Here is a 26,057-nt window from a genome sequence, read left to right on the forward strand (position 1 = left end):
AAAAGAACTGTTTCTCCCGGTAATCAACCCACCCCCTCAAGTATCGACAAGGATGTCATGCCACCGCTAGCATGCCCACCGGGACCCGCCTGGATGATCTCCGCCGGTAAGCCAGGTATGGACTAGCCATTGCCCGCCCGGAAATCGTAAATAATCTGCCTTGATTCTTCTTCCTTTCCTCCCCTCCCATGACGCATCTCCAAGGCATCATGCTGCGACCTCAACCCGCCCGATGTTGGCGCTTCCTGCGACATCCCCATCCCCATCCCGCAAACACTCCTCAGCTGCGACCGCATTCATCCCAGCCCCGGCATTCTCCCAGTCCACCACCATGGCGGCCCGTCTCCGCCTTGGATGAGTATGACCCCCCTCCCTTCTAGGTAGTACATCCCAGCTAATGCCATCTTCTATAGATGGGTGGAACGCGATATCCGACCGATCAGTTTACGGCAGCTGACCTTTTTCGGACGAACCCTGACGGAACCCCGACTGATAAGCTCTGCGAATTATGTGCGGACGGAGCTTCCAACTAGGTTAGCGTGGGATCTAGAGGACTCGAGCCATCAATCGCTAACCGTGCTATCTTGTGTGCGCCGTCTAGACTAGCCCACCGGCTGCGCGATATCCAGAAACTACCCTACGTGGTGGTCGCGAACCATCACCTCTCCCTTGTATATGAACTCTACTATAAAGCGTTTGAGCGATTCCGGCGAATCCCCGAGATAAAGACCCTGGAAGACAATGAAAGATTTTGCGATATACTTCGAAAGACCTTGAAGGAACACCTCGTTGTGATTCCCAAGTTGGCCATGGGGGTCTTGGAGTGTCGGGACCTGTTGCCCCCCGATATCATGGATTTATTTATGAATACTCTCCTGCGCGCGGTATGGCCACCAACTCAGTCCCCTACGAAGTATGATGTGGAAAGCTGACGGTTTTGTCCCTTGGTCTATTTCTAGCGTATCTCGCGCCGCGTCATCGCCGAGCAACACTTGGCATTAACGGAAACCTTCAACTCTCCCTGGCACTTCCCCCACTCGCAGGATCGCAGCGACGCGAACGCTGATTTTGTCGGAGAGGTGTTCCTGAAATGCAACGCGAAAGAGGTGATCGAGCGCTGCGGGAAGCTGGCGCAGGATACCATGCGACAGGATTCCGAGTCGGATAAAATTCCCGAGATCAACGTGCAGGGACACTTGGATGCCACCTTCCCATACATGCTGAGCCATTTGGAATACATCATCGGTGAGCTACTGCGAAACTCAATGCAGGCCGTCGGCGAAAAATACCACGGATCGTCGCAGCCCCCGCCCCCGATTGACGTGCTCATCTGCGAAGCGCCGCAGCATGTCATCATGCGGATATCTGACCAGGGCGGGGGGATTCCTCGAGAGATTCTTCCCTACCTCTGGTCATTCAACAAAGGCCCTCACAGCAATGACCGGCTCCAAAATCTGGGACAAGTGCCGGCCATGGCCGCCACCATGCAAGAGCTGACGGTGCCCAAGGAAAGGAAGCGGGCCGACAAAGAAACATTCCGCGAAGGCTCGCTTGATACGCTCACCTCGCGGCCACCTAATCTCCGACTAGGCATGGGGCTCCCTATGAGTCGGGTGTATGCCGAATACTGGGCCGGGAGCCTCGAGTTGCACAGCCTAGAAGGATACGGCGTGGACGCATTCCTGCAGATTTCGAAGCTCGGCAACAAGAACGAGCAGGTGACGACGAGAGCATCGATCGATGCCGTGTGAAGGATCCTCCGATCTGAGGATATATAAAGAGGGGAGTCCTCGAGCCACTAATTTACTGCCTCCCATCTGCATCATGGCCACCATTCCTCAGCCACATCTCCCCTCCAATCAGCGCGCATGTCTCCATTTACCCCGGGTTTCACTGTGGCGCCACAGACTAGACCAGATCGGGCAGACCAGGCCCGACAAGGCAAGCGGCACCCGGCCGCGGGATGACGTCATGGACGACGGGGTTTCCGCCGACGAAAACCTTCTGCCTTGGTTCAGCCCTACAGGGACACGCGGGTCTGGCGTGGTCGCTACTTGTGCGTCCAAACGATCTGCTCTTTCCCGTGACGTCGATCTTGCCTCCGGCCTGGTATAAATAACCATGAAGCGCCTCAACTCTCCCAAGGATGACTCCGTCCCCATCTATATCTTCATCCTCCTCTTCGTGATTCTCATCCTCAGTTTCCTGGGTACCCTGTTCGACCCTAACAAACGGACCTTGAAACTAGCTCGCAACAACCCTAAGACTTGATCTTATATATTTAAACCACGGTATTTCTATTCACGAGTCGGGCCAGTGCCGTCCTGATTCAAAATGGCTTCGACGGCATCGATGCTTTGCATGATCCTTATCACTTTGTTCGGTAAGTGCCTATGCCTCTATCATGGTTGACTCTAGGAAATATCTCTCCTTTTCGAGTTTCGAAACTAACAAAAACGATCTGCAGTCCCTCCTCTTGGCGTATTCCTCATCGCGGGCTGTGGTGTCGACTTCTGGATCAATGTCTTGCTGACCATTCTCGGGTGAGTCGGAAATCCCTGTTTTGGCGTGTTACACGAAAACCTAGCCATTGCTGGCATTGTGCAACGGTGCTAATGTTTGGGTTCAGTTATCTCCCGGGCCATATCCATGCCTTCTATCTGCTCTACGTATACTACAGCCGTCGGCGTGCCGTGAACCCCGCGACAGATATCGATGCTCCGGGCGTGTATTCCGACCGAATTAAACGAGCCAAGCATCACTAAACCTTTCTGACGGTGCTATAACCACCCCTCGGGGCTGTCTCAGTGTCTCGCAACGTGTTGAAGGCGGTGTTCGTTTGTATGGCTGGGGACTTATTCTTAATGGTGTTTGCTTCATGTGGTTCTTGGGCTTCTATTGCCGCCGAACTCGTTCTGGTTTGGGGCAGGCGCCACTTGGCTATTCTTTAAGTCTAATATAATTCATTTCCACGGCATGCTTTGTATATTGTGATATTGTAGAAAGGGTATGATCACAACTTTCCATGCTTAACAGACGGTATATGAAATACTTTAATTTTTTTTTTCTTTGGCTTTTCCAATGTCCCAAAGTCCGAAACGTCAAACATACGTACCTTTCGACTCCCAACCAACCAAGTTCAATTCTCCAATCTAGAATATAACCCCAGCCCCGCCTAAACAGAAGCCTTCTTCTCCCCAGCAGCAGCAGCAGGAGGCGTCTTCTTCTTCAACGCGGGCAAATCAAACGCCTTGCTCTGCCCAGCATCCCCCACCGTCCTAGGCACGGCCCCAGACCTCGGACTCCACCACAAGGCGCCGACCCACGGCTGCACATTCCATCCCACGTTCAGCGTCACGTTGCCCCTCTCCGCCATGCGGCCCGTGATGTCCCCGATCTGGTACTTGGAGCGCTGGTCGCGGAGACGCAGGTGCCCGGGCTCTTTGGCGGCCTTCTTGCCCGACGCCTTGGGGGTGCGTTTCTTGTTGGCTCCGCGGGACGAGGAAGAGGCCGAGGACGAGGGGAAGAAGCGGGATTGCAGCGCGGCGAGCGAGTAGGGGGATTCCGGGGCAGAGATGATCGTGTCCCAGATGATGGACTCTGAGTTGGGGAGGTGGGAGGTCGAGGGGTTCGAGGACGAGGAGTACGAGGCGTAGACGTAGACGAAGATTTGTTTGGTGTTCCAGTTGAAGAGGGGGGATAGGTCTTTAGTGGTTAGCTGTCTTGTTCGGAAAGCGAACGCGCAGAGTAAGAGGCCTTTCGAGCTTGGCTTTAGGTGCAATAAAGTCGAGGAGGGCGATGAGAAGAGAAGGAGAGAAGGACATACCAGCGTCCAAGTCGAATCGCATCTGCGCATACTCCTCTTTCCTGGAGGAGTAGTAGTTCGGACGACCTTTGATTCTGCATGCGGTCGAGTCAGCCCACTGATCAACATGCGTCTCTACAACAGTCGCAAGCGGGAGTAGACAAATCCAGACAAGGCTCTAGCCCGGTCAGAAGAGAGCTCCACTCAGGTCGTAACATACACTTTCACATCCTTCAGGGCGACCAGCGCCTTAGCGTCATCGGCAGGATACAGCAGCACGGAGAGCGCGGCGACGCCGGCGACGAACAAAGCGACGGTGGTGAAGAAGCCGAAGACGGCCTGCGCGCGATTCAGGGCGGAGTGCATGGTCAATTGTCCGGTCCCCGTGTCCGGTGTGAGCTTGATAGACCAGAGGGAAAGCAGATCAAGACGGAGAAATGCGAGGGGAGGAGAACCAACAATGCGGAGGAAGCGAAAAGGCCAGAAAGTGAAGCCACGTCGGCGCCTCGCGGTGTGGCGCAGTCGCTTATCGATAAGCCGCGGATTGGTTGATCTCCAATGAATCAATTATAACTATAAGCACCCGATCAAAGTAAGTAATCCAAATAAAAGAAAGCAGAGAGGGGTAAGTATTCGTCGCTGAAACTATCCAGGCTAATTTGTACATCTTAAAAGTAGTGTGGTATATTCATTGGCCCTAACCACGCATTCAACATCTCCTCAATCGTAACGTCCTGAAGATCCACCCAAGGAAAACCAGGATCAGGCTGAGGCTCTTCATAGACATGATGTTCTGAGATTCCAGTGGTGAAGACTCCCAGTGCACCGTTCTTCACTCCAGCACTATCAGACTGCGCAAGACGGTATTTCTCTTCAAACCATTCAGAAAGGAGCTGCAGCCAATCTTGGTAGAAGAACATCTCATGTTGATCCCACTTCCCACCTTTACACTCCTGATCAAGCGTATTCATGCGCTTGACGGATTTCTGGATTTCATGCCGCATATCCAATGTCTCTCGCAACCCTCGGACTTGCTCGTGATCTCGAACGGATGGCTCCAACGATGCGAGAACAAGTTTGCATGAAGCTGCAACGCTGAACCCGGTCATTGTCCATTGGAGGTAACTGAATCTCTTTTCAATACCCGGTGGTAGGCTGAAGTAAAAGCTCATAAATTGTTTTGCAGCCGCTAGTCCGTGACACAGGGCATCGATTCGCAGGAGGGCCATGGATTGGTCGAATGACGCGGCGGAAGATGGGTATACATCGAAAAAGATAGTTTGATAGAGATGGATTTCGAAGGCGTGGGATGGAATGCCTTGAAATGCTAATCAGGTGTTAGAATTTAGATCTGCAGTGCAGATAAGGCTTGGTCAACTCACCATCATGGTCCATAGGGACAGGAAGCCGGGCTTTGCAAGCTTCAAAATCGCTTTGAAGAGAACTAATCATAACTTCTATATCCACAGGAGCCTTATTCTCACCGACTCCCCGTGCAACTAGGGAATCGATTCGTACAAGCATGTGTTGTACTTGAACCTGGCCTAACAGGTATCGATCGGTTGGGAATTCGCATTCCTGCGACAACTTCGCAGCGCATGATTCTATGAAGGGTGACCAAGGCATTGATCCTGTCCGCTGTAGTACTACGGAGTGACTAGTCATGTGAAAAGAAAGTAAGCAAGACATAGTCTTTTCAGGTCTAGACCGGGCTGTGCAGGTGGTAAATCGAACTTACCACGCGTCAAGGAGAAAATATCCAACCAAAGCTCGCATTTCCTCGTTTCGCAGGGAAATCGATTCTGTCGGAGGATCCGTGTCCATGACGTCAATTCTGTGTCTTACTACTCGCAGCTTGGCTGGGTAATCCAGTCTGCAATCGTTGATTATACTTTGTGCGAGGTGCAGATATCCAGAAAACCGCACTAAATGGAGTTTTTTCTTCGTTCTATCTTCCGTGTTAGCTTTTGTGAATGTAATGAAGAGAGAAATTGTCTAGAACCTGCCCAGCTATAGTAACCAGCAATCCCTGTAGTATATCGAAGGGTTGTTGGCGATTGCCTTGCAAGACTTGTCCCCCAAGGTAAGACGTCGAAACCTCCTCGAGGGCCAGGTGCAGCGGGACATTTCGAAACGAGGAGACCAAAAGAATCGAGAGTAAGAGGAAGGGTTTCTCCGATCTGAGATCCTCGACAGTGGCGTTTCTCGGCAGCTGTACAAATGGGAAATACGTTATGGCCTCACGAAAGCTCTCTATCAAACGATTTGCCTCTTCGCGGGTGATCAGCCCGTTCCCGATCACATCGCACGGATTTCGAGGAGTCGGAGCACAACTTTCACTTTTCGAGGACAGTGGCAGTGGCAGTGGTGCCTGTTGGGGGCTTGAGTGAGGCTGATTGATCTGGCCTAAAATTCGATCCACCTTGTCCTCGAGTGCATCTATTCGCCTAGATTCGATGCGGTCAGCTTGACCGATCGTATCGATACGAGGAGTGGGCAGATATACGTCTCCCTCTTCTTAGGAGTACGAGCTTTAGTTGCGCGGAAATAACAATCTCTGTTCAGACGGAGACACCTTCCAAGCGTGTTAGGGTGACGTTGGAGTAGAAGTAGAAGCGGGATGTTGCATACCGATCGCAGCCTTGGGTCGAGGTGCCCGAGCACCTAATTTTAGCACGCACACAGTTCTCGCAGGTCCTGACTCGGCCTAGACTGGCCGGCGCGGACATACTGCGTAGTAGGCAGCAGGCAGCATTCAAAGAGTTGGGGCTAAGGCTAAGATGGAGGACGGACAGGAACCGGAGGCCTTATGAGTCCGCGGACCGGCCCCCTGACCTCCCAGTCCGCGGACTCGGAGTTGGCCGGGACTCCGTGTCTGGCCCCATTGTCAGCCCTGGGAAGTATACTCGGATTGTATAAAGAGTGGCGGTATTTTCTCCTCAAATATCAACACGGAAAATGTCGGAAATGAACATGGACGACTGCACCTTGGCCACTTGCCCAATTGACTGGGCCTATATCAATTACCAGCCCAACATCCCGGCAAATGTCCTCTTCCTGGCCCTCTTCGGCCTTCTCCTCGCCGCACAAATCGCCCTGGGAACATGGTTCCGAGCATGGACATACATGGGAGCCATGGCCGCGGGGCTCATTCTTGAAATCCTGGGATACATCGGGCGAGTCATGATGCACAGCAACCCATTCGACTTTAATGCATTCCTTCTGTACGGGACCGTTGAGACATACCTCTGACGAAAGCACGCTAATCAGCAACTGGACTTTTAGATACCTCATTTGTCTCACGATTGCCCCGGCCTTCTTCACCGCCGCCATTTACATCTGCCTGGGAAGGATTGTCATCGTCTACGGGGAGGATATCTCCAGGATTCGCCCGCGTACATACACCATCCTCTTCGTCACTTGCGATATCATCGCCCTGGTCCTACAAGCAGCCGGCGGCGCCATTACCTCCATCGCGGACTCGGACCAAAACAGCCTCCGCGATACCGGGGTCAATATCATGATTGCAGGATTGGCTTTCCAGGTCGCCTCGCTGACGCTGTTCATCGTGCTCGCTTCGGAATTCGCCCTGCGAGTGCGCCGCAGCTCCGAAGACAGGAAGAATGCGTCTACAGCATCTGTTCGCAGTGGTTTGAAATGGAAGATGTTCCTGCTGGGTACGTGTCACGAAATCATCCGCATTTATATCAGCCTATGCTAACCCAGTCACAGGTCTTGCCATTGCCGTTTTAACGATCTTCACTCGCTCGATCTTCCGTGTTGCGGAGCTGAAAGGTGGATTTGACAGCGATCTGGCTAATGATGAAATTTCCCTGATGATTCTTGAGAGCGCTATGATTGCCATTGCGTGCATTTGTATGACCGCCGCTCACCCAGCAGTTGCCATGGGCCGGCGATGGGGGGAACTCTCGGCGAAGCGGCGTCGGGGAGTCGTTTCGTCTAAGGTGTCGCAGGCTTCAGAAATTGAGATGATATAGCAAAGCCCCTGAGGACTCGGGGTGGTCGGTTTCAAGAGATTGTATACTTGCAGTAATTTCCAGGTACGGCTGAGTAAGGCCATCCTAGACTGTTTATTCACCGCCTTAGAGCTGCAGGAATAAAGCCCATGTATTGGATCGCTCCAGCCACGATCCGGAGCTGATAGTCCTTCTGTACTCTTCATTCTCCCCTCCTATCTTCCATACATACCCCCTCGAGACAGCCAACATGGGCGACCACGTCTTATTCTTCTACGGTAGGTCTCTTGAGCCCCCGCAATCCACGTCCCTATCCTTATCAGTTCCCCTCATTTAACCCCGCCGACCTACTCCAACCCATCCTGACCACCCCATCCTCAATCCCACGCAATCCCGCACCCCAGCTCGGCTTCCGGACTCTAACGCCCAGCGCCAGGAACGCTAATGGCGCCGCAAATCCTGCACCGCGTGATCCACGGCAGCCCGACGCCGGAGCCGTGGCAAAAGGCGCTCCTGACGTTCCGGCCGGCCGTATTGCACGGATACCGACGACATCGCGTGCGGGGGGCGGACTATCCGGGAATTGTGCCGGTGCCGGCGCCTGGGTCGTCGATATCGACTCCGAATTCGACCTCCTCGGGGGCGGGGGAGACTGATACGTCAAACGCAGGGGCTGCTGGGTCGGTCCTCGGGACGGTCGTCTCTGGGCTAACGGACGGGGATGTGCACCGGCTCGATATCTTCGAGGGGTCGGACTATGTGAAGGAGAAGGTGTGCGTGCGGGTCCTGCGGGAGGCGCTGAGCGTGGAGGGCCATGACGCCCACGACGGCGACGGGAAGCACCTGCGGGACGTGCTGGATGCGGCCGGGGCGGAGTTCGCGGACGAAGGGGAGGAGGTGAACGCGGCGACGTACGTGTTCATCGCCGGGGAGGGGAAGCTGGAGGAGGCGGAGTGGGATTTCGAGGCGTTCAAGAGGGATAAGATGGCGTGGTGGGTGACGGCGGATGAGAGTGAGTGGTAAGTGGACAGGTTTCCGCAGCCAAGGTGTTCGGGATAGACGAGGCGCTGGGTTTTTCGCTTCTCTATCTGTTCAGACGCTTTCCTCTTCTCATACAGTTTCGGGGAGGAGAGGTCTCTAACGATCTAATTGATGGCCGGTGGATCGTCTTGGTCTAAATACCCACAATATGTACAAAGTTGTTTTTTATCCCTCTCTCGGGAATAGATAAGAGACAGATTCGACAAAAGTAGAAAACAGAGAATAGAAATATAAATGATTGCTGCGCGTGGCGGTATTGGTTCATTGGACCCCTGCCCCCAGCAGACACAACTCATAGAAATCCATATGCTATGCGTGGTATCTCATGCACTCCCAGTAACAAAAAAAATCAGAAAGAAGGATCCTGTATCCCGGTACTCGGAAGAACAAACGCCTGCTCAAGGTCCTCATGTTTATCATGGATCCTTGGGAAATAAACGAACAAAAGAGAAATCAAAGGAGCAAACGTAAAATGAAAATTGAGCGGAAGGAAATAAGGAAAGAACACATCATGTGCATCATGCATCATGGCTGACAGGCATCATCATCAACGGTGTCTGGCAGGCACAGCATTATGCCCCCTTCGCCGTCTTGTGCTTGCGTTTGCCAGGTCGCGGGCTCTTCTTCGCGCCTGGCTCGCTGGTTGTAGATGGGGGAGGTGTTCGCCTCACCTGAATCTCTACCTCAAAAGATTGTCCTGTGGCAGAGGGTTCGGCATCCAATGCCTTCTCCGCGCTGCCATCTTCAATCTCAACAGCATACTGTTTTCCCGGGTTCACAACCATGGCCGCAGACTCCCCGGGTTGCGCATGCTTCCCCTTGTCTTTCTGGCGAGTCGTTTTGCGCATCGGTGAGGCAGGAATCATTTGGACTGGTTCTTGGCTATCGGGAACCTCGATAATTTCATCCGTTCTGTCAGAACGCTTGGGCTTGTCGCTGATACGAGGCCCCGAAGTTTCTTTCTGTGGCTGTTTAACGCTCGCAGATGATTGCTGAAGACTGGACCGGGTTGCCGGTCTGCTGTTGCCGGAGGGATTTCCCGGCATCGAATCACTGTTGGTCGGGCCCTTGCTTTGTGGCGATCGCTCGTTCGAGCGGTCGGCAGGTCGTGGATTTTGCCTCAGGACGATGGGAGAGGAAAGAAGATATGATATGGGCTGCACATCCGCCATCATCTTTTGTTCGCTGGCATTCTCAGGGTTGAGTTGCGCCTGCTCGTCATATAGCCGGTCCAGGAATGTTCGAAGGCGAGTTCGGAGCAGGCCTGATTTTACTTCGGGCCAATCTTCCTGCGTAGACATTTCCCTTCGTAGCAGTTTCCAAACGAACAGGTCGGGGTTCTGAACGAACTTCTCGAGGTATGCTAGAAGATAAAGCCCGCAGTCGGAGTAGTTGGATTGCAATGGAATCTCCTGAGCTCTCATACCCTTGATCATGCCCTTATCTATTTCAACATCCCGTTTGGACTTGGCTTCCGCATGGAGATAATCGCGAAGGATGCTGATTGTGGGCGAGCGACCTAGGTTCAAAGAGTCAAAGGTGATGATAATGGGTTGGCGGAAGTCATGTTTGGGTCCTGCGGGCTTCTTCTTCTGCTTTCGAGCCCTCTGGGGGGAGTCTGTCAACCCCGGGCCGGTGCCCTTTGAATCACCTTCCTGTGGTGCCTGGGCCTGGCTGTCCGGGTTGGCTTCCATTGACCCTGGTTCCGTAGGGACCTGAGAACCTAGCTCTTGGGAGCCTTCTCCGTCCGATAAATTCATCGAAGCCAGCGATTGACGCGTCATTTCCTCTTTGCCGGTTTGTGGATTGTTAACTGCCCCAGTCTCCGGAGTTTCCCGAACCTCTTGGATTTCGTTATCTGGCCGAGCAGCAGACACCTCGCCTTCGGAGGGGTTGTCTTGTTCTCTCGTAGCTTTGGAAACACCAGGCAAGTACGGCAGGTTGCAAATGATGGCCACGTACCAGTGTGCATTTTCATTGATAGGCACCACGACATAGTCGTGACTGAAAATGTCCACATTCCGGGTCCATTTTTGAACACCATCATAGTTGATAGCTTTCTTGCCCTTGGGCCAGTTGGTCAGGGTTGCGAAGAAATACGAGTTGAAGAAGTAGACCCTCTTCGCCGCCTCTTTGTTGCCACGCTCCAGGTGATCTTGCAAGAACCGTATGTAGAATCCTATGAGGTTGTCATTCAGAAACTCGTTGTCGCCGAGTCGGTCCACGTCCTGAGCGTCCACCTCGGCTTTCTTCTTGCCAAAGCGAGGGTAAATCAAGGGCCTAGTGAGAGATATCGTCAATATGTAAGCGCCGTAGCGAGGCAAGGAATGAACACACTTGTGCCAACGTTTCTGCTTCCCATTCGATATCGGTTGAGGGACATGTTCCTCTTCCTCATCGTCGCTATAGGGGGCATCAGTGATATCTCCTAGAAATGAGAGAAGGATGGGAGGGTGGCTTACCAGACAACGGTAGGAGGTGGCGCCTGGCGCGCCATCGAGCGCGTTGCTCGAATCGGAGGCGAGAACAAAGATTTATACTTATGATGGAGTGGATATCTTTGGATTTCGCCGGGCTGGGCATTGGAGGAGGTACATTCCACCTCCTGGGAAGTCGAGTTCCCACGGGGCGAGGAAGCGGTCTCTGCATGTTTTTGTCCGGCAAAATTCCCATTCTCATCTTGCAGCGCATCCGACAGTTTCGTTCTCCTGGGGATTGCAGGCTTCGTCACAGGCTCCGGTGACTCCTTTTCTGCGCCACTCTCCGAGATGGCATTGCTCTCATGCGACTGCTGGTCTGCTAGCTTCTTGTTTTTGCGGGTGAACACTTTGTCCATATGTTCACTGTTTACGAGTAAGCTTTTGCTTCGGAACGATTTAGAAAATGAGGATTGACATACCCACTCCTCGCCACAATTTTGGCTCCCGTAGTATTGAATAAAGCGCACAGCTCCCGTTTCGCCTCGGGGTCCAGTAGCTCTATATCCAGTTGATCGCCCGTCCCTTTCGTTCTCGTCAACCCTAATCGCATTTTCCGGCTAGCATCATCCCCTTTCTCAACCCTGGTGACTCGGTCCAAGGCCACCGAAGTCCGACCCTTCGAGCTTGCATAGAACGAAATTGCTTTCTTTGTTAGGTCAAAGCTCAAGTCCATGGGCTCTCCTTGAGAAGGGAGAAGCTCCAAATCTCCCGAGCGGAGGTAAGTTATCTTAAACACTTGAACGTCGGCATGGCTTTTTTTGGGCTTCAACTTTTTAATGGGTTTCTTCTTGCTGACAGACGATGCACTTGTGAACTTGGTCGGGCGGATATCGGACGGGGACAATTGTTGTCGACCACTGGATGTCGGTTGCCCTTCCCCCTCCGAATCATCATTTGTAAGTCGCTTAACGCCTCGATTCAAAACCGTCGGGACTGGCCGAACAGTCGCTTCGCCCTGCAGCTCATCGGGACTTTCTCGGAATTCGAATGCGCGATTGGGCCTGGCATCCACAAAATGATCTTTCGACGATGAATTTTCTAGAGTGCCATTCACGCCGTGTATCTCGACGCTCTGTAAAACTTCATGCCTAGATCTCCGCTGTTTGTCAACTTCAACAGGCTCAAACACCGAATTTGATGCCGATAGACGTCTTTCTTTGGCGGCATCTTCAGTGAATTGTTCATCCCGGTCATCGTCCAGCGACCGGCGATTGTGCTTCTTACTGGGCGATTCCCGGGGAATTCGCACATTTCGCTCCACTTCGCGGTACTCGTCGACTTGATTCACCGTCCTCGCTTTCTTCCCCTTTCCAGAACGTTGGCTGGACACCGAGTTTCCGGCGAGCGACGAATCCTCCGGCGCCGCTTGTTCCATAATATCGTCATCGGAGATGCTTATCGTTCTCCCGAACGACGCACCCAAGCTTTCCCGACGTTGTCGCTTCAGCGGTCTCTCCGGACTCTCGAAATCGACGGCTCCATCCGAATGGAAAGTTCCGGTCCCGACGCGTGGTTGCTTGTTGCCGCGATAATTTTGTTTCCCCTGAGCGCGAACGGGACCGCTATCTCGGGCTCTGCCCGAAAGAGTGTTGATCGGTTTCAAGCTCCCAAAGCTCTAGAACGCCATATGCGTTAGACGACCAAATGAATTTGAAAAAGACCAAGAACACAGAAGTCCTATGCAAAATGGAAAGTCCGCACCTGTAGCTTCTTGGGTTTTATGGTTGTTTGGCCGGGTTTTATCGTGACCCCGCCGGGGCTGCTCCTAGAAAGTAGGCAGTCGCATGTGAGCAACACTCCACGTTGTGCCAGATTTTGGATCAATCACCCGCTAGGTGGATAACGTACTGCTTATAGGAAGGGAATAGTCTCTGTTCGTCGGCTAGAGAAGAGACATCGCGCTCTTTGGTGACCATTGACTTCTCGTCTCCATGCCTGCATCCGCAAAGCGTCAGTACTGCTCGATCGGCTTCCGCAATGTTGAGGGTGATATTTACAAACGACGCATTCCTAATCCGGGTCGTGGAATGGTCTGGCGTATTAGTGAACGTACAGGTCGAGGTCTATTGGTAATGCAGAATTCTGCGGCATTGCTAGACGGGGACTGGAGTTGGGGTTGAGGAGTTAGCCCGCGCACGAGACGAGAGGTGGGTGGGATCAACTGCTAGGATCACAAAGGAAAGAAGCAAACAAAAAAAAAAAAAAAGAAAGAAAGAAGAAGAAGAAAAGTGCTTGCGACATGGGTATTGTTGGTTGCAGAACAGCGGATAAAGAAGCACGGAGGGGAAGAACAAAAGTGGAATTAAAAAATAGATAAGTCCGCACATATTGGAGGAAAAAGAAAAAGAATGGCAGAGAGACCAGGCAGCGGCAAAATCCAAAGGCAGAGAATCCAACTCACCTGCGGGATCTGAAGCAGGGCTTTAGACGGCGTAGTCAAAGAATCTATCGGCGAAAGGGCATTTCCCCCGGAGGACTGATCGGAGCTTGCATTTGATGGTGGAGAAATGGCTGCAGGTTGCGGAGGACGAGAGGGGGGACCAGGAGTCCCGAGGGAAAGAGGGCCTGATATGTGGTCACGTAGGGGCATATATAGCGGTCATCGCACGACCCGAGTGGACTGGAGGATCGTCATGGCCCAGCATGCAGCAGACGGAGGCGAGAGTCCCATGCGGCGTGAACGAGAGAGCGACGCAAGCATGGATGATGATGGCCGAAAAGGCGGTGGGCCTTTTCTGCCCCCGCCAGTTGGACGCATGCATCTACAACACTATAGCATATAGCATAGAGTATAGAGTATAGAGTATATCGTAGGTACTCAACTACTGCATATTCCCGAGAATACAGCCGATCGGCCAGATCCTATTCCTCGGCCGCCTGGCATTTATCTGCTTTTTTCTGGTTTCTTGTTCCTTATCTTCGTCCTGAAACGTGCATGGCATCTCGCATAAAACATCCAACCAGAAAATAAGAAATGAAAAATGACCATGTCAAACAAATCACTAAAATATCAGACGCAATATTTCGCCCCAATGCCCCGATCCCAAATCATCCCAATTATTTTTGGTTTTCTTGTACTATACAGGAACCATGAACATGCCGCGGAGAATGCTAGATTTAAATCAAGACGCCGATCCTTTTCCTTTGTCCCCCGTAGATTCCTCATTGCCCGTATGTCTTCGTCGGTCGCCCCCGGGATGGTGCTGGTTGTTGTTGTGGTTGTTGTGATTGTTGTTGTTGTTGTTATTGTGATGATGGTGGTGGTGATGGTGACCAGCGTTTCCGGCGGCCTTCTCTTGGCGAGCTTGATCAATGGCCGAGCGCTGAGCGATGCTGTCGTCGTGGCTCTTCCATACGATGTTGGTGTCGATCGGGAAGCCCAACAGACGTTTGATGGTTTCCCTGCATGACAAATTAGTCCCTGGTCCTGAGAGTTTTGTCCTCGGAAGAAGCCCATACCTGATCTTGATGTTTCGCCCTCCGTCGATCCGAGTCCAGACGGCCAAAACATCCTCTCCGCTCCGTACGCTGAGAACGGCACCGCAAACCTCGTCGCCGGCCTCCGCGAACTGGTCGCCGATCATGGCCAGGAGGAGATCCTCCCAGTACCGATCAGCTACGCCCTTCTTCAACCGCACCACCCATTTTCCACCTTTCTTATTGGCTTCGTCCTCCCACACGGGACGGATGCCCTTCTTGAAAATGTGATAATCGGAGACGGCGGGAAGGAGAGAAGGCCTTTTCAGGTGGGCGTATATCGACCAGAAGCTCTCTACCGAGGATATCGACGCGAGGGGGATGGTGGACTTTTCGTAATCGGAGTATTTAGGTGTAGGGGGGCGGTACCAGATCACCCAGGTCGACTTGAGCAGGTGGTCTTTCGACGACAGCACCGCCGAGCTCTTGGTCTTTTCCACGAATTCCGGCTCCGAGGTAAAATCGCGCTTTTCGCCGCCCGGGGTTTTCAGGTCGGAAGATCCGCCGGGGGTCTTGGGAGCGCCGAAGGACGCGAAAGCCCCGGATCCCAAGCCGAATGCAGAGGAAGCGTTGGTCGACGGGGAAGAAACGCCACCCGAGAGAGGGGATAGGGCGTTGAAGGGATTCGATCGACCGTGGGAGCTGTCCGGACCAAAACGCTTCGCCGTGCGGGGAATCTCAACTCTAGCGCCACCCTCTTTTCCGTCGGTCCCTGTCATAGACAGAGACAGCTTGGAGGTGCTACAAAACGAGGCGAACGAATCAATTAGCCTGCCTGATGACCAAATTGGGAGGCAGAGGCGGGAACGTGGTTATAAAAGACCAGGCACCGGAGGGGAGGGGGAAGACATACTTGGATCGGCGAGTCCACAAGTTTGCGTTATCCATAGAGGTCGGTACTGAGACAGCTCAGATTAAAGAGCGGTCATCAGTGAGGAACAGGGAAAGCGACGAGGTGTTGGGATGTTCTGCAGCGAAAGAAACGAAACGTATGATATACAGGTGTGGGGATGCCCGGGAAAAAAGATTGAAAACTGAAATAGGAAAAAAAAATTGGAACAAAAGAAAACCGCAGGTGGTGGAAAAAAATTAATGGCACACACAAATTAGAAAGACCACAGAAAAAAAGAACGAAGGAGTGAAAGAATGAAAGCCAGGAAGAACAATGACCGAATGAATCGAAGCTATGACAAGATCGAAAAATTCAAGAGGGAAATCGTGATCGTGATCGTGAACGTTAACACTAGAGACGTGGGGGGTGTTGCAAGGAAGAGGAGCGAGCCAGGTCGGGTGCCAGGGAAATTGGAAGCACTGAATGGGGCCAAGTTGGATGAGAAGATAGATCGATGGATTAAGGAGGAGTTCTGATTGAATGTCGGAAGGGAAAGGGAGCAGGAGGGAAGGAAGTTACTGAAGCCAGAGAGGTCGAGCAAGTCAGTCAGTCGGAGGTACAAAGTGAAAGTGAACAAACGCCCGGACGTTGGCCTGAGGCTGGCCCGAAGTTGGCCTGAATCGAGCTGCCCGCCCTGGCCAATCAGCGTGCGGCCCGCCCGTCCCGGCGCCTTCGTTTTTCCATCTCCATCGCGTCCTTTTTTTCGGCGGCCCTTTATCTTCGCCCGCCCTTCTTCTTTCTCTTTTCTTTTCTTTCAACAAACCCAAGACCACCAACTCAAATCATCGCTGGCTGCAACCAGGGGTCTCTCGACTCCTTTCACTGCACTGGCGATTCCGATGAGTGTGTCGAGAATGAAATTCCACATCTAAAACCATCATCACGAGGGCTCTTTCGGGCTCCATGATGCGGTGATGACCTGATTGATGGGACATACCCTTGTCAATGCCTCTCATTTTTGAGCGCTGTCGGTTATTGATCTAGGATACTTTGTGTGGCCTTCAAGGACGAAGCCCCGTTCAAAGCCATGGTCTCAGTAGCACCCACCACTGGCCTTCAGTAGACTTCTAAGCCTCCCTCGTTGACGCGAATTGGGACTATCTAAGAACCGATGGTTTAACCGGTCTGAAAATTTCCAGACCCGCCACACGAGAAAACTCAGGCAGGGCATAAACGCCATGCTCAAGACATCTGGTCGGCCTCAATCCACAATGGTGCGTCTTCATGCGATTCCATCACCTAAACCTCTCCCCTATTTCGTCTCATGACGAGAAATTTACATTCTCTGGTAAACCGAGGTTGCTCAACCGCTGTCTACACTGCCTTTTTCCATGAAAAGGTTCCTGCTGGTCGAGCGTGAGGTCCAAAGGCAAAGTCTGAATCCTGGTGGAATTCGGGAATGGCGGTCATGCTTGCTCATGTTCTTTGTACGCTGATGGAATGCTGACGCCGTGGGTAGTAGATTATAAAATCTAGAATCGTCCCCTGTCTCTCGTCTCTCGCCGAGGGTGCTGTCTGTGCATTGCCTCGAGTCATGCTGTAGACACAGACTCGGCATTGGCCATGTCTCCTGCCTATCTACTACCACCACCCATACACCCACACACCCATACGGCGAAAACGAAAGTGATAAATGAAACGGTAGGGTGTGATACCAGGTAGTCAATGGAAAGAAATAAACATCTATACACTAAATAACCATTGTGATGGAAGGTGCCATGTAATCCATGAAATAAGAGAAGACAAGAAAAAAATGACCTTCAGTTGCCGAAGAAAACCCTTCCCGTACGCCCCGTGTAAACCACACTTGTAAATGCAGGCATGTCGTACATCACCCATCATGCTTTAAAAGAAAAAAACACCAATCTGCAGGGCAAACCAAGTAGTCGCTTCGATGTCATACGTCCATCAAATGCAGAACTGGCAAATTGCGACGCTCCCATGAGAGTGTTCATGCACCTCCCGAGAAAGTGAGTTTAAGCCTCAACGGGAAGAACAGATGCTGGAAATAAAATGCAAATTCAATGAAAATAGACGTCCACCAAAAGACCCTAAAGCTCGGCGGCATCGGACTTCATGCGCTTGGAATCTCGTTCACTTTGAGGAACCGGGGGGCCGCCTTTACGCTTCTCCCTGTCCTTCTGATATTCGGCCCGACGAGCTTCCCGGTCTTTCTCCTTGCGCAGTGCTTTTGATTCGAATTCGTGCCAGTCTCCTTCAATGTTTTCCAGCCTAGATATTAATTAGAATTTGAGGTCAAATGGGAATGGAAATTGACAGGAACAAGGAAGACATACTCGATGGCCTGCTGCGGGGCGGGCTCCTCGGAGACGAAGTATGGGTGTTTCAAGATCTCCTCGGCCGTTGGTCGTTTAGCAGGATCGTAACGGAAAACCTGAGACACCAGGTCGAGGGCCGCCGGGGACAAGACCGAACCATACACTTCTTCAAAGACTCGCCTTTTGCGTTCCGTCGGCCGCATTAGCTCAAACCAGGGCATCTCAGCCATGTCCGGCCAGTCAACCCGCGTGGGAGTTCCCAGCGAATTGTACAGCTTTTCTAGCTGACTGATTTCTCCTCCTTCTCCGGGGAAAACCGCTTTCTTCGTGAACATTTCCACGTAGACGCAGGCCGCACTCCAGACATCGACCGCTGGTCCGTACCTAGTCTCACCCAGCAGAAGTTCCGGCGGCCGATACCAGATGGTGATGACCCGGTTCGTGTAATCCAACTGGCGGCTCTTCGAAAAGAACCTGGCAAGGCCAAAGTCGGCATATTTCAACAATCCGCGATTACTGATGAGAATGTTGGCAGCCTTGATGTCACGATGTAAAACGCCGCGGTGGTGAAGATAGTTTAACCCTTCAAACATCTGCTTCGCAAGGTCCTTCTTGTGGCTGGCAGTAAGGGTGAAAGTTGGGTGGTTGATGAGCCCGGTAAGATCATGAGATAGGTATTCGAATACCATGAAGCATTCATTCTTTTCAACCATCACCTCCAGCAAACTGACCACGTTTTCGTTGCGCAGATGCTGAAGTAGTTTGATTTCCCGGACCGCGGTGACGGGGAAACCGTCCTTCTCGCCCTCCATTCGGATCTTTTTCAACGCCACCTTGTTCTGAGTATAGACATGGATTGCCTTGAAGACCTTTCCGTAGGTACCAGCACCGATGACAGACTCGTTACCGGGCTTTCGGTAATAGACCGAATCCGAATCAGCGAACTCCTCGAGCAGAGTAGGGCGTGGCTTCATTCGAGTCATGATCTTGGGTTGCTTCTTCGGCTCCGGGGAACGGTCTCGCCGACGTTCTGCGCGGAAATCCTGTCGTCGATCTCCCCGCCTTCTCTCGTTCCGGTTGTCGAAGCGACGATCTTCTCTTCGGTTGTCGCGCCCGTCTCGAGGCTCGCGGAAGCCACGAGGGTCGCGGAACTCTCGTCGATCGGGCCTGCCTCTATCTCGGTCTCTTTCGCGATGGCGATCTCGGTCCCGATCACGACGGTCAGATCTCGAATCCGGCTTGAACTTCGGCGGGGGAGCAGCGGGCATTCGGTTTCGAGGCGGAGGCGGTTCGGCAGCCCGAGGGGGAGGCTCCCGCGCCAACATTCTCTGCGCCAGATCAGGGACGGGTTTCGGAGCTGGTGCCTGTGTAGTCTTCGCTTTGAACGCAAAGCTGATCTTGCCTCCTTTGCTCGGCGTTGCAGTGTCGGGTAGATTGGTACTGGGGGGTGGTGCCTGCGAATCGCCTGTCTCCGAGACGTTATTCGAGTCTCCATTTGATGGCCGGGTTTCGTCCCTTGAGCGGTCGAAGACGTTGCTGGTCTCATCCGTATCTTTGGGGATCTGATCGTCTGATGGCGGGGGAGGTGGGGGGCTAGGAGATGGTGGGCCATACGCCGCACGAGGGCTATGAGAGGATCCTCGACCCCGAGCACTTGAACCACCTCGTGAGAAGCTTCCAAAATGACCGCGACCTCGCGGCGAAGGACCGTTGCCGTAATTTGCGTGGCCAGCACCCGAAAATCGACGATCGCCTCCATGACTTTGGTGGTTACCACGATACCCTCCACGGTAAGACAGGCCAGAATGCGAGGCACCGTACGAGTCGGAATTTTGATAGTACTGGCTTTGGGGGCCCGTTGGGGCGTATCTGTATGGTGATGAATGTCTAGATTTTGCCGAATGTTAGCATCATCCAGATAAGGTATTCAAAGGGGGAAAAGAAAGATAGAAGAAAATCCCTTACCCAGACTGTCCATGGTATGAACGCTGCTGGCCACCCCAGCCACCCCGACCGGCAGAATACGGTGATGAAGGTTGGGGAGAGCCGTGGAATGAATTAGTCGGCGTTACACGCTGTGGTGATGCAGAGTATTGCCTCGAGTCAGCACGTGGTCTGGATGGGCGAGAGTGCGGGCCGCTTGGGGCATCTGATGGCCACCTTCCGTGTGGCTCACGCAGAGTACCACCGTCCGCAGGCGCTGGATCATAATCGGCATTGAAGCTTGGTATAGGGCGAGCTGGTGACGGAGACCGAGGGGTCTCATCCGTTATTGAACGAGCTGGTCTGCCTGGATTCATGGTGATGGAGTCACGTCGAGAACCGTAGGAAAACCTCGAATCCCCGGACTGTACAGAATGGCGCGATACGGATCGATATCGAGGTCCTTCCTCCAGGTCGTCTTCCGGGCGAGGGCTCTGGAAACGCCGGCGGGGATAGTTGAAAGTCTTGCTTCCACGAACGGGGGACCTGGAGCGCCTGGGACGAGGGGAGGGTCGTCGCCCACCTTCGTTTTTACGCCGCTCTCTGCCGCGTCGTGGAGATCTTCGACCAGACCTACCCCGACCCGGGAAACGTCCACGCTTCTTGAACGGGAAACCTCGGTCAAAATCGTCACCGGGATAACGATGCGACGGATGGTTGGGGTGGCGAGGAGGGCCGCCTGGAGACGGGCTTCGAGTTCTCTTGCGTTTGGGAGGCGGAGCAGAGGGCGAGTCGTCTCGTCGATAGTCTCTTTCGGTCGGTCTCTCGGCCTCCCGAAGGCGGTTTGGATCCAGATCGAAAAAGTCCGCCTGGTCAGGCGAACGATGAAAGGGTGGTTTCTGGCGGTGCTTGATTTCCGAGTGAGGGAGGCCGGGGGAGCCACGAGCGGAAGCGGCACCAGGAGAAAAATCACGAGGGGGGCGACGTTCGTCGTCGTCAGGATGAGGAAACGAGCGCGGTGGCGGCGACCGGAATGGGGGCCCTGGTCTGCCGTCCTTCTGTCGGCGTCGGCGGTCCCTGTCACGATTTCCGTGCTTTCCTCCCCTGTCGCGGTGTGAACCTCGAGGTCTGTGCCGTTCCCGATCTCTTTGGTCTCTAGTGTCGCCGGTGGTTCTCCACTGCTCTCTCAACACCGGACTCCTACGGGACCCAGCCATGTAAAGCGATTCAACTGCATCAGGGTTTCAAAAATCGAGAAGGAAAACGCTCCCGGGGGATCAGAAGAACTGGTCCAGGCGAGAACGGAAGGATGCGCATCAAAGGGTGTTCGAGGGAGATTGTGGTGGAGCCTATCGCCGGTCTTAGTCGGGGAGAGCGTGTATCGCCGCGTTTCTTTCTCAGAAGTCTTTCTGGCGGGAGGGCGACTGGGTGGAGCGGAAGCCTGGTTTATCCGAGCTGCGTTGAATCTAGATGGGAGCAGAAAGAATGGTCGAGCGTTAACACTTCGCGAGGGAACAAGAAAAAAAGAAAGAAAGAAAGGGAAGAAATGGGAAAGGGGAAAGGGTAAGACGCACCTCGCGATTTGACCTTGTAGCTTATCTTTTTTTTTTTCTTTTTTTTCTTCTCTTTCTTTTCGTTTCTCTCTCTCGAGGGTCATTTTACTAGGTTGGTGAAGGGTGACCGGGGAACTACTAACTGGAAGAGGGGGAGGGCAGGCAGGCAATAAGAGCCCGGTGAATAATGACCAGTCAGTGGCGGGTGACTCGGCCTGAGAATTGGCTCAACCCAAAGGCCAACAACAGCACCAGAAGAGCTGGCGAGAGAATCGACGGAGGCCCGTTGGTTTGACCCTGCGTAAGTGCGGCTCTACTACGAATGGCCTGCAACCCCCCATTGTTGCCTCGTTTCCAATGCGATGGATCGCTATGCATACTCACCCAGCCTCACAACGAGATGTGAGCACGCAAGTACCATGTCCCTCTTTCTCTTTTCTTTTTCTTCTTTTTCTGTCACCCCCAAGCAGGGTTGATTGAGAGTGTCGGTCTTGACCTCATCGCCTATGCTAGTAGGGTTGTTTGGGGTCAGACGAGCGGTTCTCTCTCTTCCTTCGCGACTGGTCATTAAACGCGCCTCTTTTGCTCTTTTCTGCTCTTCCGTCTCGATCTCGAAAGAGAGACGAGGTCATATCAAGGCAGGTTGCGAAAGAGAGGATGGCTCTTGGCTCGTTTCGGTTCATGCTCATCCCCCGCCTTCTGACGCCCCTTGCCTCCGTCCGGATCGCCTTGGTCGGTTGTTGGGGATCTTGCCAGAGGAAACAAAAAAATAATAAACACAGAAATGCAAAGGACCTAAGTCTACAGGGAACAATAAACGCTCGCGACGTAATCGTCAACGACACCGAATAGAACCACACTGTCGACGCCGAGGCTGTACCGATCTCGGCTTCACAGAAACCATCGTAGGAGTCGACGGGCAGTGATTTGACCGGGTTGGCGCCTTAATTCCACGGTCGCTATGTGCTGATCAGGATAATCATGAGTCAAGATCGGGTCGCACTGTATATGTGAACGCGTATTAAGGCCAATCGAGCTTGGCGCCCGTGTACTCCGTACAGCCTTCTTCTGTCGCGTGCTGAGGCCCCTGAAAGGTCGCATGAGACGACCACGGGATGCAACATGGCTTGCTTTCTTGAAGCGTCCCCAGCTAATGGCAAGAACAGCTGTCTCGTCCAGCACGAAAGACATGCAAAGACTTGGAAAGACAATGGCTGCATTTACTTCAAAAAATAGGGAGGGGTAAAGAAAGCAATAAAATCCATACCCACAAGTTTGCAACGAAGCCGATGGGAGGTGGTAGCGATCCTCTTCTGGGAAGTGAAAGGAACCCCGTGCAGGGAGAACGGATAAGCCTAGAGAAAAGCAGTTCTCCGGCATCTACCAAGATTCGCAAGCTATAGACCGACGACCCAGACCGTTGTAGCTGCATACCACCATCCTAGTACGCCTCGCAGTCATCCATGATCCAGAACGCTCCACGAAAGTAGATCCCATGGCGGACGTACCTGACAAGGGCAAGATGACAATTTGCCGGATCGGGCACAACGGTCGCACCGCACGAGTATTCATTAGTTGCGGAAGGGAGAAGGGACAGCCCTTTGGGGGGTAAACTTCAGCAGGGCATTGGCCGAATGGATTTCTAGCATCATTCTCGGCCAGGAACATATGGATTTGGGGACTGTAAGGTGATGATGGTCCATGACGTGTACGTAGATGGTGGGGATGCGGATTAGCTAGGAAGTCGGGGATCCAACTCAGCGACCTGTCACGGCGGTGATGTTGACATGGGACGGGCACAATCCCGGGGCCCTAGTCAAGCTATAGAAGCAGGCTTCAACCATCAAAGAATCTTGGTGAGAGTCAACAGCCCCGGACGAAAGTCTCCAGGAATGCGTCGGTGGGCTGGTCGGCATACGGCGGTTTGGCGGAAGAAGAAGACGAAGGAAGTGAAGGTCCGCCGCAACATTGGCTCCTCCCGCACGTGATGCCCGTCAGCAGTGCCTGCCTCAGGCCGCAATGGAGCTTCCTTTCCGTCCCTTTCATTACTTGAATACCCTACGGGTTACTATACAACATTCGTGTCGAAGTTGGTAAACGAAGAAATAAAAGATCTTTTTTTTTTCACAACAATTTGCAAATTCACATTCAAATAAATACTCTCATGGTACTAACCACATGCATCTCAAGTGATCGCCTACATTTCATCAGGTAATTTTTGGGCGATCCAAGTTGATGGCATCGCGCCAATCCAATCCACTTCCCGCAACTTTCTCCTTCAGTGCCAGGTCCCATTGAAGGGGTTTGTTGCCTTTGTGCGGCACCAATTCCTCCATTGCGAGGGCTGCCTGATACAATTTCGGTACATCAAGTTTTCGGCGTTTCAGTTCATGGATGACGAGTGAATCTGGCCGGCGCACTTTGGCGCTTCTTCCGTGTTGACCATACGATTCGTACTGGAGCAGTCCGGCCTCTTGAATAGGAACACCAAGGATGTTGTTCATGGCGCGCTCATGGGGGCGAGGCTCGTAGCGCCAGCGAACATATGACTGGACGACCTCGAGCTCCGTCTGCCAGATCTCGCCGCTCAGCACATCCCACAGGACCGACAGGCTCTTTTGGGCCATCAAGAGTCGCCGCATCGTGCCGAGGTCATCTTCGCCTTCGTCTTCGTCTTGGAGCGCCGAGTCAATCTGGATCATGAAGAGGCCAGCCAAGAAAACATCCATATCGCTCCAGAGCCCTTTGTGCTCGATGGTCCATTTTCGGCGTTTGGTGTCGGGTATGTCCATGAGAAACCATAGTTTTCGGATCGCGACGCCGCTCCGTGTCGGTACTCCGTAGCCCGTTCGTTGCATCCATTCCATGATTGACTGGACGATACGTTCGCGATGCATGACCATGAGCAGCCAGGGAATACCGGGCACGAGCTCATGCTCGGATTCGTTTACGCGTCTCTGTTTGCACAGTTGGGGATAACAACGGAAGGGAAATATGGAATCTGATTCGGGGGCTTGCTTTTCTGAGTAGTTTCTGATTATTTTCTCGGGGTATAGCCGGACAAAGGCATTCCAGTTCTTCGAGCATGCGTACAAATTAACTAAGTCATTGGGCTCTAGGAACTCTGTGAGCTGAACAGCCACCTGGAAATGGTTAGTGAAAGCTTGAAGAATATCAAAGCCATTGTGGGCGTGGTGGTAATTATTCGGCGCATTGCTCTGGGATACGTGAACTGGCGCAATCTTGCTCGACGATCGACGATGAGGTGAGCTCTGGACAGACTTTGGTAGAATTCTTTGGGTTCGGAGTCTAGTACGGTGCTGCTTCTAAGTCAACAGACAGCAAGCAGGTTTGTCCACCAGTCTAGGTCCCAACCTACCATAGGTCCAGTCATGTGTGAATCTCTTGCCTATGTCGTGTCAGCAAAGGATTTTGACCAGTCAATGTAATCGTCCAGCGTGTCACCCACCGGGATCCCACGTTCAGGCGTGCGTTCGTTTCTGTCTGGTCTTCCCTCTGGACCATAGATCTCTTCATTCAGGTCTAGGGCCTCCCTCGCCGACTGATCATTTACTGGTGGCTCATCGTTGGAGCCTTGTCTCTCGCCCTCGAATGGGAGGGGTCGCATGACACCGTCGAACCTTGCCGGGGGGATGAATGGCGCCAGCACTCTACCTCCCGCTGAAAACTGCACCACGCTAGGGTTATCAGGCCGGTTAACGGGTCCCCCGTCTCTTCTTTGAGTAGGAGCTCCCCGTTCGCCCGTCATCGAGACCATTTGCTCGGAAGGTATACCAGCCAATCTTTGCTGTCGATAAAGATACGCTTGCAATTGTTCGATCCCCTGATATGTTTCAAACAATTCCCCGTCTTCATCGAGCTCGTCTTGAGGCTGTGCTTGCGATTCAGTGACTTCACGGTTTCTCTCGGGGACTAGGGGATCCTGAGCAAGTTGAAGTAGAGCTTCGGCGGCGTTAGACTCGTCGGAGGGCTGGTCGCGCATCACTGTATCCTGTTCCATTTCAGACTCCGCCACTGTGCCCTCGCTCTGTGCCGGTTGGGTTGGTTTCTTCGTTCGTGTAGATTTCCTTGTTGCTGACCTAGTTCGAGTGTTCGCTGCCTTAGTTACACCTCTCTCCGATGTAGCTTTGGGTTCTGTCTTTCTTCCTTTGTTTCTCGATGCGCTAGCTCTCGGCCTAGTTTGAGGGCCTGCTGTCTCAGCTACCTCTCTGTTCGATGTAGCGTTGGGCTCTGTCTGTCCTGTTTTGTTTCTCGATGCGCTAGCTCTGGTAGTGTTGGTTAGCGAAGTTTGGGTCGTCGTTTCTGCAGTGCTGGGGCCTGGCAGGGGGCTTGAATGTTGCCTTACCATATCCGCAATTTCATTTACGGTTTTATTGGCATCTGTCATAGCAGCCATCACATTGTCCAAACTTCTAGAAAATCTCGCTATGCTCTCTATCACTTCTGGTGGCGGTCTTGGAAGTCTACGCAGTGTAGCTAGAATGTCAACTTCCGCCACAGGATCGTTGACCTCTTCTGTTGTGGTGGCTGCCCTTCTGGCGGTGCTCGCCCTAGTATTTGCAGCTGGACCAGCCTGTTCAGCCTCGTTAGCCTTAGGCTTTCTATCGTT

The 26,057-nt window shown here is 52.9% G+C and overlaps 13 protein-coding genes across 13 annotated transcripts; 4 read left to right on the forward strand and 9 right to left on the reverse strand.

Annotated features, from left to right (window-relative positions):
- Positions 1 to 209: 209 nt before the first annotated feature.
- P170DRAFT_351303 (protein kinase PKP2) lies at positions 210 to 1,751 on the forward strand (the record flags this gene model as incomplete). Its single annotated transcript, XM_024843852.1, has 4 exons — positions 210 to 358; positions 414 to 533; positions 602 to 884; positions 960 to 1,751. The coding sequence occupies 4 exons, from the start codon at positions 210 to 212 to the stop codon at positions 1,749 to 1,751; spliced, it is 1,344 nt and encodes a 447-aa protein (XP_024707224.1).
- A 583-nt stretch (positions 1,752 to 2,334) lies between these two features.
- P170DRAFT_471847 (YqaE/Pmp3 family membrane protein) lies at positions 2,335 to 2,765 on the forward strand (the record flags this gene model as incomplete). The annotated part of the gene is made up of 3 exons (XM_024852877.1): positions 2,335 to 2,383; positions 2,468 to 2,543; positions 2,630 to 2,765. 3 exons carry the CDS (start codon positions 2,335 to 2,337, stop codon positions 2,763 to 2,765), a joined length of 261 nt encoding a protein of 86 aa, XP_024707225.1.
- A 204-nt stretch (positions 2,766 to 2,969) lies between these two features.
- On the reverse strand, positions 2,970 to 4,264 carry P170DRAFT_453494 (signal peptidase complex subunit SPC3). Its single transcript, XM_024851363.1, has 3 exons — positions 4,026 to 4,264; positions 3,827 to 3,900; positions 2,970 to 3,705 (listed from the first exon to the last, which is right to left on the reverse strand). The coding sequence occupies exons 1-3, from the start codon at positions 4,169 to 4,171 to the stop codon at positions 3,176 to 3,178; spliced, it is 750 nt and encodes a 249-aa protein (XP_024707226.1). The 5' UTR covers positions 4,172 to 4,264; the 3' UTR covers positions 2,970 to 3,175.
- A 135-nt stretch (positions 4,265 to 4,399) lies between these two features.
- On the reverse strand, positions 4,400 to 5,917 carry P170DRAFT_453495 (uncharacterized protein). The gene is made up of 3 exons (XM_024851364.1): positions 5,544 to 5,917; positions 5,188 to 5,462; positions 4,400 to 5,132 (listed from the first exon to the last, which is right to left on the reverse strand). The coding sequence occupies exons 1-3, from the start codon at positions 5,627 to 5,629 to the stop codon at positions 4,474 to 4,476; spliced, it is 1,020 nt and encodes a 339-aa protein (XP_024707227.1). The 5' UTR covers positions 5,630 to 5,917; the 3' UTR covers positions 4,400 to 4,473.
- On the reverse strand, positions 5,766 to 6,534 carry P170DRAFT_352671 (Zn(II)2Cys6 transcription factor domain-containing protein; the record flags this gene model as incomplete). Its single annotated transcript, XM_024843933.1, has 3 exons — positions 5,766 to 6,252; positions 6,312 to 6,380; positions 6,437 to 6,534. The coding sequence occupies 3 exons, from the start codon at positions 6,532 to 6,534 to the stop codon at positions 5,766 to 5,768; spliced, it is 654 nt and encodes a 217-aa protein (XP_024707228.1).
- Positions 6,535 to 6,611: 77 nt separating this feature from the next.
- P170DRAFT_401657 (RTA1 domain-containing protein) lies at positions 6,612 to 7,924 on the forward strand. Its single transcript, XM_024846381.1, has 3 exons — positions 6,612 to 7,029; positions 7,091 to 7,482; positions 7,538 to 7,924. The coding sequence occupies exons 1-3, from the start codon at positions 6,764 to 6,766 to the stop codon at positions 7,801 to 7,803; spliced, it is 924 nt and encodes a 307-aa protein (XP_024707229.1). The 5' UTR covers positions 6,612 to 6,763; the 3' UTR covers positions 7,804 to 7,924.
- Positions 7,925 to 7,969: 45 nt separating this feature from the next.
- P170DRAFT_433829 (gamma-glutamylcyclotransferase family protein) lies at positions 7,970 to 8,984 on the forward strand. Its single transcript, XM_024848586.1, has 2 exons — positions 7,970 to 8,060; positions 8,219 to 8,984. Exons 1-2 carry the CDS (start codon positions 8,033 to 8,035, stop codon positions 8,803 to 8,805), a joined length of 615 nt encoding a protein of 204 aa, XP_024707230.1. The 5' UTR covers positions 7,970 to 8,032; the 3' UTR covers positions 8,806 to 8,984.
- Positions 8,985 to 9,344: 360 nt separating this feature from the next.
- P170DRAFT_93882 (cysteine proteinase) lies at positions 9,345 to 13,250 on the reverse strand. Its single transcript, XM_024855440.1, has 6 exons — positions 13,152 to 13,250; positions 13,005 to 13,068; positions 11,723 to 12,918; positions 11,286 to 11,666; positions 11,161 to 11,226; positions 9,345 to 11,103 (listed from the first exon to the last, which is right to left on the reverse strand). Exons 1-6 carry the CDS (start codon positions 13,217 to 13,219, stop codon positions 9,396 to 9,398), a joined length of 3,483 nt encoding a protein of 1,160 aa, XP_024707231.1. The 5' UTR covers positions 13,220 to 13,250; the 3' UTR covers positions 9,345 to 9,395.
- A 1-nt stretch (position 13,251) lies between these two features.
- Positions 13,252 to 13,973, reverse strand: P170DRAFT_93881 (uncharacterized protein). The gene is made up of 2 exons (XM_024855439.1): positions 13,705 to 13,973; positions 13,252 to 13,407 (listed from the first exon to the last, which is right to left on the reverse strand). Exons 1-2 carry the CDS (start codon positions 13,891 to 13,893, stop codon positions 13,297 to 13,299), a joined length of 300 nt encoding a protein of 99 aa, XP_024707232.1. The 5' UTR covers positions 13,894 to 13,973; the 3' UTR covers positions 13,252 to 13,296.
- Positions 13,974 to 14,425: 452 nt separating this feature from the next.
- P170DRAFT_444041 (eukaryotic translation initiation factor 4E) lies at positions 14,426 to 15,668 on the reverse strand (the record flags this gene model as incomplete). Its single annotated transcript, XM_024850600.1, has 3 exons — positions 14,426 to 14,705; positions 14,763 to 15,521; positions 15,634 to 15,668. The coding sequence occupies 3 exons, from the start codon at positions 15,666 to 15,668 to the stop codon at positions 14,426 to 14,428; spliced, it is 1,074 nt and encodes a 357-aa protein (XP_024707233.1).
- Positions 15,669 to 17,332: 1,664 nt separating this feature from the next.
- Positions 17,333 to 21,383, reverse strand: P170DRAFT_377286 (putative protein kinase). Its single transcript, XM_024845395.1, has 3 exons — positions 19,917 to 21,383; positions 17,970 to 19,838; positions 17,333 to 17,904 (listed from the first exon to the last, which is right to left on the reverse strand). Exons 1-3 carry the CDS (start codon positions 21,089 to 21,091, stop codon positions 17,724 to 17,726), a joined length of 3,225 nt encoding a protein of 1,074 aa, XP_024707234.1. The 5' UTR covers positions 21,092 to 21,383; the 3' UTR covers positions 17,333 to 17,723.
- An 876-nt stretch (positions 21,384 to 22,259) lies between these two features.
- P170DRAFT_93904 (uncharacterized protein) lies at positions 22,260 to 22,995 on the reverse strand. The gene has a single exon (XM_024855441.1). It carries the CDS (start codon positions 22,805 to 22,807, stop codon positions 22,319 to 22,321), a length of 489 nt encoding a protein of 162 aa, XP_024707235.1. The 5' UTR covers positions 22,808 to 22,995; the 3' UTR covers positions 22,260 to 22,318.
- A 639-nt stretch (positions 22,996 to 23,634) lies between these two features.
- On the reverse strand, positions 23,635 to 25,658 carry P170DRAFT_462039 (uncharacterized protein; the record flags this gene model as incomplete). Its single annotated transcript, XM_024852077.1, has 3 exons — positions 24,897 to 25,658; positions 24,807 to 24,836; positions 23,635 to 24,570 (listed from the first exon to the last, which is right to left on the reverse strand). Exons 1-3 carry the CDS (start codon positions 25,446 to 25,448, stop codon positions 23,635 to 23,637), a joined length of 1,518 nt encoding a protein of 505 aa, XP_024707236.1. The 5' UTR covers positions 25,449 to 25,658.
- Positions 25,659 to 26,057: the final 399 nt, after the last annotated feature.

The sequence above is a fragment of the Aspergillus steynii genome (genome assembly GCF_002849105.1).
Source record: "Aspergillus steynii IBT 23096 chromosome Unknown P170scaffold_2, whole genome shotgun sequence".
Taxonomy (NCBI): domain Eukaryota; kingdom Fungi; phylum Ascomycota; class Eurotiomycetes; order Eurotiales; family Aspergillaceae; genus Aspergillus; species Aspergillus steynii.